General features: G+C 33.2%; 3 protein-coding genes across 5 annotated transcripts; all 3 read right to left on the reverse strand.

The window, feature by feature from the left end:
• Positions 1-643: 643 nt before the first annotated feature.
• LOC101509761 (receptor-like protein 51) lies at positions 644-2,232 on the reverse strand. The gene has a single exon (XM_004485859.4). The coding sequence runs from the start codon at positions 2,043-2,045 to the stop codon at positions 744-746; it is 1,302 nt and encodes a 433-aa protein (XP_004485916.1). The 5' UTR covers positions 2,046-2,232; the 3' UTR covers positions 644-743.
• A 546-nt stretch (positions 2,233-2,778) lies between these two features.
• Positions 2,779-8,436, reverse strand: LOC101510081 (cellulose synthase A catalytic subunit 8 [UDP-forming]-like). 2 transcript variants are annotated; one of them, XM_004485861.4, is made up of 13 exons: positions 8,143-8,436; positions 7,915-7,991; positions 7,373-7,424; positions 7,138-7,285; positions 6,648-6,923; positions 6,008-6,353; positions 5,774-5,911; positions 5,415-5,540; positions 5,117-5,329; positions 4,803-5,037; positions 4,502-4,701; positions 3,861-4,214; positions 2,779-3,636 (listed from the first exon to the last, which is right to left on the reverse strand). In XM_004485861.4, the coding sequence occupies exons 1-13, from the start codon at positions 8,318-8,320 to the stop codon at positions 3,049-3,051; spliced, it is 2,931 nt and encodes a 976-aa protein (XP_004485918.1). In that variant the 5' UTR covers positions 8,321-8,436; the 3' UTR covers positions 2,779-3,048. The 2 variants fall into 2 exon arrangements, with proteins under 2 accessions (XP_004485918.1, XP_004485917.1); XM_004485860.4 differs by having other exon boundaries at positions 7,915-7,994; positions 8,143-8,433.
• Positions 8,437-10,695: 2,259 nt separating this feature from the next.
• LOC101510620 (uncharacterized) lies at positions 10,696-14,082 on the reverse strand. Of its 2 annotated transcripts, none has more exons than XM_012714023.3 (5): positions 13,551-14,082; positions 11,675-12,741; positions 11,404-11,571; positions 11,134-11,307; positions 10,696-10,924 (listed from the first exon to the last, which is right to left on the reverse strand). In XM_012714023.3, exons 1-5 carry the CDS (start codon positions 13,942-13,944, stop codon positions 10,910-10,912), a joined length of 1,818 nt encoding a protein of 605 aa, XP_012569477.1. In that variant the 5' UTR covers positions 13,945-14,082; the 3' UTR covers positions 10,696-10,909. The 2 variants fall into 2 exon arrangements, with proteins under 2 accessions (XP_012569477.1, XP_004485920.1); XM_004485863.4 differs by having other exon boundaries at positions 11,134-11,313.
• Between the last annotated feature and the right edge of the window lie 1,045 nt (positions 14,083-15,127).

Here is a 15,127-nt window from a genome sequence, read left to right on the forward strand (position 1 = left end):
CAAAGCCAGATATCTATAATCATACATTATTATACTCCACTCAACAAATCATCATACTACAAATCATCATGATCCACCTGGGCTAATATCCATCTCCTAATCAACAAGCTAAACAAATTTTGTTCTCCAAAGGTTGTGCCCACAAAATAGTAGAATCACAATTTTAGCCAAATGCAGTTGAACATGAAATAAGTGTCATCATATTCAACAACTATTTTGGCCCCAAAATGATTCACAAAATGTCATGTCAAACAATCCTCCTGAAGACAGTTTTCAGAATTTAAAAGTATAAATGAGTTTTAGGGAAATTTAGAAGGTAAAAAAATATTCCTATGTTTGTATCTTGACTTAAATATCAAAATTGATTAACAACACACACGTAAAAGAAAGCTTCAAATGAAATTGGATGGTACATTGGTAGTAAACTAGACCTAAGCAACTAAACACAAACAAGGTTGATAATAATGCAACATAATTAACTCAATGTACTGCACAAAGAAATTATTCAATGACTTGGTTCTTCATTTTTCTCCTCCTTTTAGTGGACACATTTTACATAAATAAATTCCTATCCAAATATAACAATTCCTTTTTAGTTTGTTTGTGTTTTCCATCTTTGTTATCTGTAATAATAATTGTATAATAATCAATAAATATTAAATATATATTAAACAAGCCCTTTCAACTCAACACAAGTAATCAATTTTCCTAATCCTAAAAAAAAATAATAATCAAAATTTTCTTCAACGACAGCATTTTGAGCATACAATTAAAAAAACAATGAGAAAAACAATGGAAGAAAGTGCTATTGCCACACCAAGAACAAACTTATTTGGTCCATGATGATGATCCTTCTTGTGGCTGCTACTATCATCATCACTGTCATCATAATCCGAATCACTGCTATCATCTGCAGAAGAATCCTTTGAAGGTGGAGGAGACAAAGGCATTCCATGTTTATCACAAGGAGAAATCCCAAGTTTCAATTTTGAAGACACAACCGAATGATTATAACACAAATTACTATTCCCACCAACCTTAAACACTTCCAATCTCTTAATAAAAGTAAGGTTAAAAGGAACAACACCATGAAGATTATTGTTAGCTAGATTCAAGTACTTTAAACTCTTCATTTGATTTATGAACTTTGGAATAGACCCATTGAGCTGATTTGAACTCAGATCCAAATGAACCAAACCAGGAACAGCAGAAATTGAATCTGGGATAGACCCAGAAAACGAATTTGAAGCCAAAGATAGATTTTTTAGAGAAATCAAGTCACCAATGGAAGAGGGTATTTCACCAGTGAGTACATTTGAAGAAAGATTCAAACTTTCAAGGCTATCAAGCATTGTAATTGAAAAGGGTATATTTCCTTTGAGTTGATTACCTGAAAAATCAATGTGGGTAAGGTTGGAATGAATGTGACCAGGTAAAAAACCAGTGAGATTAGCATGTGAAATTGTTATAGAGTTGAGATTCTTCATGTGACTAAGAATGACATAAGGACCAGAAGCTTTGACTTGAACATTGGAGACAGTGAGATCGGTGAGATTCTGAAGCTGAGAGAGCCAAACACCAGAGACTTTGCGGAGGCTGTTGATGCAAGTGAATGATTTGAGAGAGGTGATGAGTTGAGGAGGGAAGTGGATAGGTGCAACTGGGCAGTTGAATAGGGTGAGAGTGTGGAGAGATGAGAGTGATTTGAGGGCTGTGAAAGAGAGAGAAAGGTAGGAGGAACAGTTGGAGAGGGTTAGAGATATGAGGTGGCGGAAGGGTTTGGAAGAATCACAGAGTGTGGCATTGTGGAAGGAGGGTTGAGAACATGGGTCTTTTGAGGTGGGGATGTTGAGGGATTGTAAGGCTGTGATTTGTTTTGGGTCTAGAGTTGAGGTGGAAGTGGAAGGTGAGGATGGTTTTGAGGATGATGATGATGGAGGTGAGGTAGGAGATGGAGTTGGTGGGAGAGGAAGAGAGGGAGATGGAGTTGTAATGGTGGGGAAGAGGATGAAAATGAAGAGAGTGAAGAGAAGTGGTGGTGTCATGGTGGCTTAGAAAGACATGTGCTTCTCATATGCACAAAGGAGTGTATGTGAAAGAAGATAATGAGTATGATTAATGTTGTAGTCTCTTTCTTCTCTCTACTTGCTAATTAGAGTGACCTGTTCACAGTTGGGTTGGGTTGGGAGTGAAGTTACAGAATTGCACATGTCATTTCAGTGTTTTTAAAGAATAAAAACACTCTTCCCAATTTATAAACGACAGGAAGGATGTCAAATATTTTTAAATATTAAATACTGCTCGTAAGTGGTAGGAAATGGATTCCTACAAAGTTATGGTCCTCAGCCGTCCCTAGGTGATAATCAACGGACGAAATTGTTTTAATGCGTTTGAAATTTGAATTGTTTAACTCAAAATTAATGGTTAATATTCAATAGTGTGATTTACTGTTGTAGTGAATCTGGATACTATGTAGTAGGGGTGTGGGAGATCCTCTCTCATGTGCAATAATTTTTATACAAAAGAGTAAGTGTGATATCTTGTCACCACATGATAATTTGATGATTTTTATGTCAAAAGTACATATGAGATAATCTATTTCTATGGAGGTGTACATCCAAATACAAAAGAAAGTTTTTTCCTTCGATTTCACGTTGCTAAAACTTAATACTTTTTGCGTCCATTTTTAATATGTTAGTAAATTTAATGTATTCATTTTATACCAATATCTTTTTAAAATACCTTTTATATATAAATGTGCTAAACTTTTAGGAAAAATTAAGAAAAGCACTATTTTTACATTGATATATAACCAATCAATTCATGGTCTCTTTACACAGAAAATTTGTCAAAAGCATGGAAGAGAAGTACACAACCTTACTTCAAAATGCTTACACATTTCAACAAAAAGAACTACTACTGATGACTTGCACACCTTGCAGATTGAATCATCATCACCACCACCATCATCATCATCATATATTTCCATATCTTTTAACATATGGTCAAAACTTTGGCAACCATCATTATTGATGTTGTGAGGCTTAATCAACAATCAATAGAAATACAAGTCTGAGAAATGGTTGAACTATCAACTTTACTCACAAATGGATTGATCTGGACCCAAACAAGTGAGAAAACAGAAGCCAACAGCACTGACCAAAGAATAACAATAGTTGGAGTACGGTTCTGGCGACCCATTAGACCCTTAAGGAATGGATAGAGATGAAAAATGACCCAAAATGCAAAGAAAACTTTTCCAATGAGTGGTCCCCAAGATTCATATCCACCATTAAGTGCATCAGAGAAACCAGCAACAACACCAACCAAATTAATAATGATAAGGCTTGTTGGAGGAATTAAGAGTGTTGTCCACTTGATGATGTATAAGTCACCAAACTCTGCATCATCAGCAGCTTTGGCTGTCACAGTGAAATTTGTATCAACACCTGCTAACATCTTTAGGAATCCTTGGAACACAGCAAACAGATGAGCTGAAACACCTCCAATCACCCAGAATTGCTCGTTACGCCATAAATCTTCGATGGTAACACCGCTCCACCTTAGCTCAAGTACACTTGTCAATATAATGGAGATGAAAAGTCCAAGAAAGAGTGCACTTGCAAGGTTTGATAGCTGCATCAAATTAGCAACAACAATCTCATGTAAGAACTTATTGTCATTAATCACCTTATATTATATAATGATATAATGTTACAATTTGTTTTCATTAGTTCTAGGAAGACACTCTATGACACTATATTTCCAACACATGGTCTCTTATTGACTTAAAAAATAAAGGACAGACAGAATACATCATGTGGTCCTTTAAGTTATTTATTTAATGATGAGGAAATTACCGTTGGTATGATGAATTTTCCTGTGAGCAGACAAATTGCAGGCAAAGTACAATAAGCAATGAGAGGAAGGGATGTGAAAGGGTAGACAATGGTGTTTATATAAGCCAATCTCTGCAGAATTTTGAGACGACCACCAGCAAAACCATACCATAGGGGACAATGTCTACTTAGGAAAATTTCAACTGATCCAAGCGCCCATCGAAGAACTTGGTGCAAACGATCAGAAAGATTGATTGGCGCTGACCCTTTGAATGCAGGCCTTATGGGCATGCAGTAAATTGACCTCCATCCACGACATTGCATCTTGAACCCCGTTAAGATATCCTCAGTCACTGAACCATATATCCAACCAATCTGAATACACAGGAAAGTATTTGATTACTTAAACTACAAGTAACAAATAAAATTAAATGAATTTAGCTAGTTTGAAATTTTATTTGGTATAGGGACAACAATAGAATGATCATATCATTAGAGAAGAGAAAAGGAAACCAAGATTCTCAAGATGCACTTGCATTGTTCTTGATACTCTCTCTGTTTCTTTTTAATTGTCTAAATTTTATAAAATGGTTACCGTACAAAAATCTTAAGACATTTGAAAAGGAATAGAAAACGTATATACAATAACATGAATGCCTAACCTCTTTTCCCCATGCTGTCTTTTCTTCATAGGCACAACCAATTACATGAATGGCCTCCTTGATCAGCATTGAGGGATCAGAAGATTCAGCCACCCCTCCATTCTCCATTAGTGTAGATTCAATGAAAACAGTGGACAAACCAAATGTTTTTTCAAAGCTCAGTTGTGAAATAAGCATTGACCTCTCATACTCATCATAATCTGTAACAAAGAAAAGAAACCAAAAGATATATTCCTAATTGAGGAGCCTGTTTATGTGTGTAAATAAAACTGTTTGACAAAAAAAGTTTTATTGTGCTTACTCTCAATCTCCCTCAGATTAAAAATGGCAGCATCAAGCTCTTCCCTTTTTGCATCTCTATAAAGCTCGGAGACATCTTTGGTTTGCTTCTTTGAAGGACAGCAACAACAAGATGAAGATTTTGGTAACTTGGGCATAGAAGGTGGACTATAGCCATAAAGTGCTTGTCTATTGAAAACACATCCAGTTCCCACATATACAGGTCCTTGAATTCCATCAAGTCCTTTCATGTTAACCTGCAAAGGATCAAGGTTAGAAATTGAATAAAGAATTTTGTCCATGATGGTAAAACACTTCATTTTCATTTAAACTTACATCGAAGAAAACTGTGTTTCGATTGGCATATCGATCACTACGATCAATACCATCAAATCTCTGGGGAAACTGAACATAACACACATCTCTACCAACCTCTGGATCCATCAGAAAACACATCGCTTCTCGAACAGCCTTACTATTGTTAACATAATGATCACAATCAAGATTGAGAATGTAGGGAGCATTTGTGAGAACTGCAGACACCCTCACCTGTATAAAAATCCAAATAAGCATCATGTACTGCAAAATCTTGATGAGCTTATATAAAATTTTAATCTTAAGTATCATTCCTTACCAGTGCATTTTCAGCACCAGCCTTTTTGTGGTGTTGGTAACCTGGCCTTTTCTCTCTGGAAACATAGACCAACCTTGGAAGTTCATTTCCTTCGATGTCGTGAGCACCGCTGTGTCCCAGGAAAACCTGGCAATGATAAATACAAAGGAACACCTGTTATATGCTGAATCGGTGAAGAATTGCTTCTGCACAAAGTATATGCAATTAGCTCTACAAAACCAAATAATTATAATGCTGTCACATGCTTCCACAATATTTGATCCTTTCAATAATTCTGTAGCCAAGTTGCAGAAACTAGGAACCTATCTGACTATGCCTCTCAACAATGAGATTTGATTAGACAAAATGAATGGATATACCTGAATCATGCCAGGATGATCGCGCGAATTATTTCCTGGCCAAGAGGTTCCATCTTGCATAGTCCATCCTTCATCTGGAGTTTTCTGAGCCTTTGCTACCAAAGCATTAATTCTGACTTTATACTCTTCATAGTCTCTCTGAAAGAAACAAAAGATAGTCATTGAGATATTTCTATAAATACTCTAAGAGGGTCATGTCTTTGAAGTCACAAATTGGAAGGTTCAGATGCTTACCTTCATTGCTCTACGTTCCTTCACAAAAGAAGGCTGTACTTTGTCCTTCAAGTAATCAATTTTCTGAGAGAAGTAAAACTCCGGTGCCCGTGGTTCGATCGAAAACTTTTTGCAAAATGGAACCCACTTTCTTGCAAAGTCAGCTGTCTCCACAAGGGACTCAAATGACAGCATTGCAGCACCATCATCTGAAACATAACATGATACTTTATCCACAGGATAGTCCACAGCAAGGATTGAAAGAACTGTGTTAGCTGTGATCAGGGGCGGTTCTTTCAACGGATCAACCGTACTGACAAAGAAATCCACAGCAGCAAGCTGAGAAGGTTCACCCTCTCTTTCAAACCTGAGATGGCAATAGAGAAAGTTAGCCCTCACAATCCAAAGTACATACAAGTATACTACATATTAAAGATCTGTCACAATCCACATAGATTCAGCTCTAGTTACTTCGATTAGTTTATTCGAAAGTACCCAAAAAAATATTACTTCTCACATTCCAATTAGATATTACTTTACTATATATAATCCATTCACATATTCTGAATTGTGAACAAGAAAAGAAACAACTATTGCAACATGTTTATTAAGCTTGAAGTACAAGGAACAAATTTTCAAAATACTTATAGCTTCCAATTACCTTGCAGAGAGCCTGTCAGTAAAAGTAATCCTATTGATGGGCGACCATTTAGGGAACTGATCTAACACCCAAGAAAATGCAAACCAGATCTCACAGATGATAGATGTCAACCACAGACCAAAAGCACTATCAACTGGGTGTGTAACTCTATAATGGAAAAAGAGACCCAAGATTATGAGTCGCATGATTATCACAGATCTGTATGGTCCAAGCTTCGATTTCGAGATTGGAACAATCATTGAAAGTGGCTCAGCAGCAGCAGCCTCTGAAGAAGGCCTGCAAAACATAGCATGCAGCAATGTACATCAGAATACATATGTGAATATGTGATACATTTTAAACCAATGGAGCAAGGCCAACAAAAATAATAAACACATGAAAAATATTCATTATCAAATTGATTCTTGCAGTTACAACCACATGATCCATTTCAGTATGCATTTTATATAATGTTCTTTAAGGAAAATGTTTAATTTCTCATTGATCTTACTGCATTTCTTCCATCTGCTGTTCTTGTGGAACTGGAGTCTCATTTTCAGCCTTAGGTGCTGCCTTTTTCTTCTTGTTCTTTTTGTCCTTTTCCTTCCAACTTTCCACTCTATTTTTCCATATAGGATTCCCAGATTCATCATTTAATTCTACAAAACAAATCAAGTTATGACTATCAGTTTGCATTTCTAAAGATATTGTTACAAGAAATGTGGGCTAAAGTCTCTTTTCTTTACCGCTGTCAACCGTGGACACAGTACTGATATGCCTAGCATGGAGTCCAACATCCTACATAATGCAGCCACAGGTTGTAAGTGCAGATTTGAACAACCAGACAATATTATTGGAAAAAGTATAGATAAACAAAAAGTTCCTATTATCCCTCAAAATTCATGTTGTTCCCGAAAACCAGATCTCTCAACCGTTTGATGAAGATTAGATGACTCATACTCGACTTCACCAAACTTTGACATATGTGACCATTGAAATTGTGATCATAGAGAATCCAAATCTCAAAACTAAGGCTAACCACTATGAGTTTAATGGCCTTAAATCGTTTGTGTAAGTTAGATTTACACTGACATCTAACACAAACCTTCAATTTTGCTATGTCATATCTTCAATTTTAAAATATAGTTATAAGAGCGGGGTAACATGAAAAACAATAGATTTTCATAGGATGTCAGGGTTAAACTAGTTTATACTAACGACACTGCAGTTCCTTTAAATCCAATTATTATTTGTACCTATTATAATAATGTTAATGTAAATTAGTTACCTGAGAAACATTGATCTGTGCAGCCATTGTGGATTGATTTCCAGGAACTTTGGTGCCATCATTACTTCTTGTTTTATCTACTAAATAAATATGCAAAAGGAAACAAACATTAGGATATTTCACATAAAAAGGTCATGTGATGAACAAGTAAACAAGCCACTTTTCGATAAATATATTAAATTTGTAATATATATAAATGGTAGTAGTGAAGTATGTTACTATATATACCAGCATAGGGATTGCCACATCTCAAACAAACACTACGTCCCTCACTGATTTCATAATGAACACAAGCCTTGCAAATTGGGAAATAGCATTCATGACAAGCCACAAACACCTCTCCATTACCATCAAAACCAACTTGTTCACCACAAGAGTTACAAAAGCTAACACCAGATTCCATCATTTTTGTTTTATGTCTCTCTGACCCTTAGCTTCTCAATGTATGATGTTTTATATGAAAGAGCATAAGGGTGATTGTTGGTTCATTTTCAAGAGGTTAAGTGGTTGGTGTCATTTCATATATACATTGTTTTGCTCACACACTAAGTCACTAGTTATTTTTACAAAAGGCACATTCAACGTGTGTTGTGTTATTGATGTGAAAGGGATAAACATTTGAATTTATTGCTGGAAGTATAAGGAAGGATTCGGTTGGAGTATGTACGTCTTTTAACTAACAAGTAACAACAATGCTTCAACTACAAGTTCGTCACCACACTCTATTCAACCAAACTAATACTACAAAATATTACAATAGCGACGCTTTTCAATGAACAAAATTGAATACAAAAATATCATTTCAACTAGGGTCAGCAAATATTCATCTTCATACTCTATATTACCCACAATTTCACTATGAAAACACAATAAATAAATAAAAATATCAAAATTTAATTATCTCAAAAGATCTTTCAAATCAACTCGTAAAATATTATAAATAATAATGTTTAGTCAAATCAATGCATACAAAATATCAAAAACAATTATACATTACAATTAACATAAAAATAAAATAAAATAAAATCTTAAAGATATTTATATATAGAGAGAGAGGTGAAGTATGGGGTGGACACTAAAGTGTATGTATTGGTGTCTATACCTACTCAATTTTGTGCATAATTACTAAAGTTTATATTCATATTTATAATACCAATTTTTACTTTATCAATTACAGATTTTTTGTGGGTAGTCTAGAGTTTGGGTCCAATTGTTATTCCTAATTTTAATTTCTTAGAATTTAGAATTTAGGTTAGACTTTACACAAACTCAACTAAATTGATTTGTAGGATAAAGACTATCAACTACTTATTTCATCCAATGTAAAAGACTCTTAATGACCTCAAAATATTTTTTCTTGAACTGAATTTCTAAAGTTGATTCAAAATTAAAACATCTAATTAAGTTGGAAGAGGTCCAAACCATCTCATTGATATATAGAAGTAATCAAATTGTAAACACAAAATATAATAAATATTTTAGAATAAGAGAGTGTATCAATAAATAAAAAATATATGAAAAAGTAGAGTTGAATGGAGGAGTAGGCCTGAACAGATGATGAATTGTGATATTTGACCGTTTACTGACAAGGTTTCGTGTATCTCATTCTCCTTACCAAATTTAGCTAAAATGTTAACATTTATTTATTATTGATATCAGTTGGTTTACAACTTTCTATTCCAAGTTGTTCCAACGTCAATTTATGTTCTCAACCTTTTTATTTATTTATTTATAAAAAAAACCACAGTAATTTAGCGTATTTGATACTGCATTAGTTCCAAAGAATATTATATATTCAAGCTTGGTCCGTGGAATCGATAATGGAATTAATCTCCGATCTGGCGTTAAAGTTTTTTGTCTCTAAGAGCATGTTATGTCTAGATCGAACCGTGGTCCTCTACATAAGTTCAATGTCATTAGATTATGTCAACAACTATTACTAAACTCAAATCACATCTTTTTATGTGTGTCTATACAATATATGTCATTTATGGAATGGCCCCAACGTATACAATCTATGATTTAATCTCTAGAAACAGTAAAATTTATTTAAAAAATTGACATCTTCTAATAGATTTTTTTTTATATGCACTGCGAATCAAACTCATGACAACATTATTTAAACGACTAAGGTATCTATCAACTGTGTCATATCATATTAATTGTTCTCATTGTAAAGAATCCTGTTAAAATTTTACATCAACTTATGATATAGAAGGTGAAATACATGAAGAAGGGAACACATTTTCACATGATTAAATCAAGTGAAATTTAAGATGAGAACTGCATTTCTTATTTTCCTTTTTCTCATACTTCAGGAGATCAGACAAAAGAAATAGGCAATTTAACAAAAATGTTGATAAAAACAAAAGAAGTAAATAAACCTAATTATCCAGATAAGAATATAAGATCAACACACACATATTATCTATATATATATATATGAAAGTTTTTAACATAGAAATATTAGATTTGTTTTGCTTTCTGCAAAATTTAAGCAATATTTCAAAAATCAACCGGTCTGTTTCAACAAATTGAACCAAGAACTAACTAATTCATCAGTTGGTTTGATTGCAGTTATATCATAGTATAATTGAACTTTATTGAATCGTAGCTGGTTCAATCAGTTCTTAATGTTTACATTTTTTATTTTATTTTTGATACTTTTTTATTTATTCATTTGTCGTCTAGTTCTTCTATAATTAAACCAATTGAACCATGATCCTAAAGTCTCTCCAATTTGAAAACCTCGTTTTAAAAAACTTGTATTTAAGACAAATCAAAAGAAGAAAATAAATTAACTGGAAACTTGTACAATGCTGTTTTCCTCTTGATAGCAGTTCAGATCCATGGGATTCACATGAATCATTTACATTTATACAAGTATAAATTCACCCAATAGTTAGTTGATAATGAATATGTATGATATCTCCAGTGTATACAGCTTTAGTTATGTCTCTTGCCAAATCTACAAACTTCTAAGCAATGTCACGTGTCACCTCCACAACTCCTGAAAATCGAAATAAACAATCGATGCATCATACATGTTAGTATGCAAATTACAACAACAGCTGTTAAGAGGTTTTAAGAGCAGCAATGCCAATTTCCTTCAAATTCAATTAATACATGATTATCAACAACAACAAAATCAATGAATACATGCATATATATATGCCCATATGCATGTATGTAAAAGATTTTTAGGCAAGAGGAAAATACCGCAACATTTTTGCAATTTACATCGACGCCAGCTTCCATAAGCCAATGATAAGTTTTAAATTTCCTATAGCAACGCTCTGCTTCAGAATCAAGCCATAAATTCCAAAACAACAATGCTTCTGGGTTCATTTGTTTGTCAAAATCCAGATTTTTCCCTAGACTTCTCCGAATGACCTGAAGCTACAAGAATTCAGACATTTATTTCAGATTTTAGAAAGAAAAAAAAAGCCAGATTTGATTCTAGTTAACATCACAGCCATATGGAGGTACCTGACTAATTTCATTGCCTTTATTGGTGCCTCCGTCACTGCTAGATGCAGAAGAACTCGGTCCACTCTGACGAATCACATTAGAAACTGTATTTTTTCCAATACTATCATTTTGCAGATAGAGCTGGTGTGGAACGGTAAGGGTCTCTACACTTTCCATTTCAAGTCCCTTGAATGTTGAAAAGTGTGCATCTCAGTTTCAAGTACAATAAACATTGAGCAGAGAATGAAAATAAAAGGGCACCACTAAGAAAGTATAGATTCATGCATACCTTGGTAAGTTCTGCTGACCTATCAGAACAAAGAGGACTATTTGCACTAGCTGAGTCAAGAGTTGAAATCCTTTTGCTGCATACTTTTGTTTTAAAATCATTCAGATTATTGATTATTTGTGGGATTGTAATCATAATAAGATCATGTTCGTTATAAGAATCTACTCCGTCCACACAAGTTTGTGCAAGCAATTCTGAAAGAACATGCATTGCGCCAAGCACTATCTTAACATCCGGTTTTGGAGATTCGATTAAAGACTTGGAGAAACCTTCAAATGTTTTTAGAAGATCAGTAAAAACATTGAGTTGAGATGATGATGTTGGAGAATGAACTTTGGCAGGGAAAACCTCACTCATTGACCTACTTCTAGCCCTGGGATTTTCAGTTCCCTTTACAAATTCATCAACATCACCTATAGTTACAAGTTTTCCTTTTGAAGTTGTGAATTTGTCTTTAGAAGAAGACTGAGTCATCGTACAATGTGAATTTAACAGAGGATCCACAGAGCTACTTCTTGGATCATTAACCATATTAGATGCTGTTTCTATTCCGTTTATGAAAGTAGAATACGGAAGCTCTTCCTTATTGAACTCTACTACGGATTCTGCCATGACAGTTTCCATGAGTATGTCCTCTCCTGACAACAAATTAGTACTTACCGGCAAACTAGAGTTTGAAGACATGAAATCATCCTGAACATATCCAATACCAGGAAAGAACTGTGGAGCCCGAGGATTCAAAGTGTTGTGTTTTTCTGTTGCTTTCTCAACATGATGAAGTTTTACAGATTGTGGAATTTCTGATGGAACTAAACTAAATGTCATGGTTCCCTTCCAACAAGGAGAATCCACATCAGTGTCACAATCACCCAAATTATTGGAGAACTGATTTTCAGTATTGCTTCTAGCAGAAGACATATCGGTCGATATCTTGAGCGGGGCAATCTTACATCTTGTGTCTTCAGAATTCGATAGAATGTCTTTTCCCAAAACTTTACCAGTGCTCTTTTCGAAAATGCCGTCAGATACTGTTAGACAGGGATTCAACCCATCAACAGCAGGCGTAACTGTACATATCATTCGATAATAATAACACACATGAATATAGTTAATCTTCAAAATAGTTTCAAGAGTAGGAACCAATACAAGAGATATTTTTTTTTCATCTTAGATGTCTGTGACAACATAGAGTGAAATAAATTATTAACTTTCTTATCTTTCAAGTAACCTACTTTAAGACGCAGTGAAGCACAGATGCTAGGGGAGAAAACTACATTAACTTATCTGGACCACCTCCAAAATTCAGATTTGCAAATAAGTGAATAGAGGTTATTTTGTTTTCTGAAGACAACTAAGCCTAAATAATATCTGTAAAGCATTCCTGAACTCTTTAAGCATGGATTTTATTGCTGAAAGGTTTCTACAATTCATGGCTGAACCATCACATTATTGAGATTCCAATGTAATAATGAAACTAACATAACAAAACAAAAATATGTAGTGATGTCCTGCTTATGATTATATGTATCAGCATCTGATGAAGTAGAGGTCCTATATAAAGTTATCTGCTTTTTCTAATTGAGAAAACTAGTTTGTGACTTCAAATTAACAAGAACAAATTTTTGAACAATGAATTATAAGTTACTAAAAGAAAGCAATGTGAATGTTTATTCTTTCATTGTTGGGGGAGGGATTAAGGAAGACAAATAATAGTAAGTGATACCAAAAATATAAATTTCAGCCCTAAGTTTAGACTCAAACATCCAATTGAGGACTCAATAAGGCTTAAGTAAGGACATGAAAATCAACAAGACAAGTATATCAAATTAAAATTACTGAAAGAAAAAAAAAATTAAGCAAGCCACAAAAAAACAACCTTTCCGGAGCATGCTGACATCACCAACTGAATTGGCAAAATCAAAGTGTGACCCATTAAGCCCATCATGAAAGTGACGATTTTTAGCCAATTCCAGAAAAGGGTTATCTTGAACAAGGGAAGTTTCATGGGTCAGAGAAGCAGCTTCAAGTGGCAAAGTTGTAATTTTGACAGTGTCATTCAAAGAGACAGAGTGAGCCTTTGAAGTGAGGTTAGTTTTTCGAAAAGAATCAAGTAAAGAACTAAAAGGGTCATTATGATTATGATCAGAATTGAGAGAGGGTTGTGGTGATAGTGAATAGGAAGAGCGATTGAGAGTGAAGGGTTTAGCGAGTGGTGACAAACGAGACGTGATTAATGAAGAAGCTACTTGCTTAATCTCATTCTCATTCATCTTTCTGCTTCCTTTTACAAAAGTTGATAATAAAAAACTAACTTGCTTTGATTTGATAATCGTAAACGAAATAGCTTCCAAGGTCAAAAGTAGACTTTGCAGCTTCCTCGCTAATTTCTCGGTTTATGGTTGGAAATAGTTGCTTTTTTTTTTTATATACATGGGAAATAGTTTATTACTAGATTTACGCGCGCCATATAGATATGTATATTTTTTATATCATATCTTTTATATATTTATATTTCTAATTATTGTATTCTCAATATATTATTTTGTATATATGAAAAATAAAAGAAGATTTTTTTATATAAACTTTTTTTTTATTTGTATGTATCATTATTGCTACGCTGCAATTAACAATAATTATTTGTGTTTGAAGGATTTCTGAACATTTATATGTAATAATTTTATATTGTTATTTGATGTAATATAATCAAATGAATTGACAACATAAAATTAAAGAGTTAAGATAAAAAATAATTATCACAGGTTGGAGAAATATTTATTTATATGTTTATATTGTTAAAATGAGATTATAGTAAAAATAATAAGAGATTGAATTATTATAATATTTTTTATTTATAATTAATTAATTTGTAAGTTTTTCTTTGAAAATATGTTAGTACACCACCCATATTAATCAAACATTATTAATTTTAATTGTAAAAATAGAAATATGTTTGAATAATGTATATTGCCTTGATGTGAATATATGAGTTTATGATTTATTAAAAGAAGTAGATGTCATAGATTATGTTAGTTTTTAGGATTTGAACTTTAGAGAATAGACCTTTTATTAGCACTTTTTTTGTTTTATTTCTATGGGCTTTTAGACATGCATGTGAATTTATTAATGTTGTCAATTATTGGATTGTTATAACTTTTAGTATTTTTTTTTATAAAATCTTAACATTCGATAAACTCTAATATTTGATATAAATTTATTGGTATTTTTTATGTAGTATTAATAATAATAATGTACATGTAATGATTATTTTGTGAAAGATAATTAAAAGTAACATATCAACTTTAAGTTTTATCAATAAATAAATAAAATAATAGCCTTTAAGAGTAATCAGTTCTTAAAATTACATATAGAATTAATATTATATATGTATTTATTTGTTGCAATGCAATATTAATTAATTAATTTATTTATTGGGTTTTTTTATATATATCATAT

The sequence above is a fragment of the Cicer arietinum genome, chromosome 1, assembly GCF_000331145.2.
Source record: "Cicer arietinum cultivar CDC Frontier isolate Library 1 chromosome 1, Cicar.CDCFrontier_v2.0, whole genome shotgun sequence".
In the NCBI taxonomy this organism is placed as follows: Eukaryota; Viridiplantae; Streptophyta; class Magnoliopsida; order Fabales; family Fabaceae; genus Cicer; species Cicer arietinum.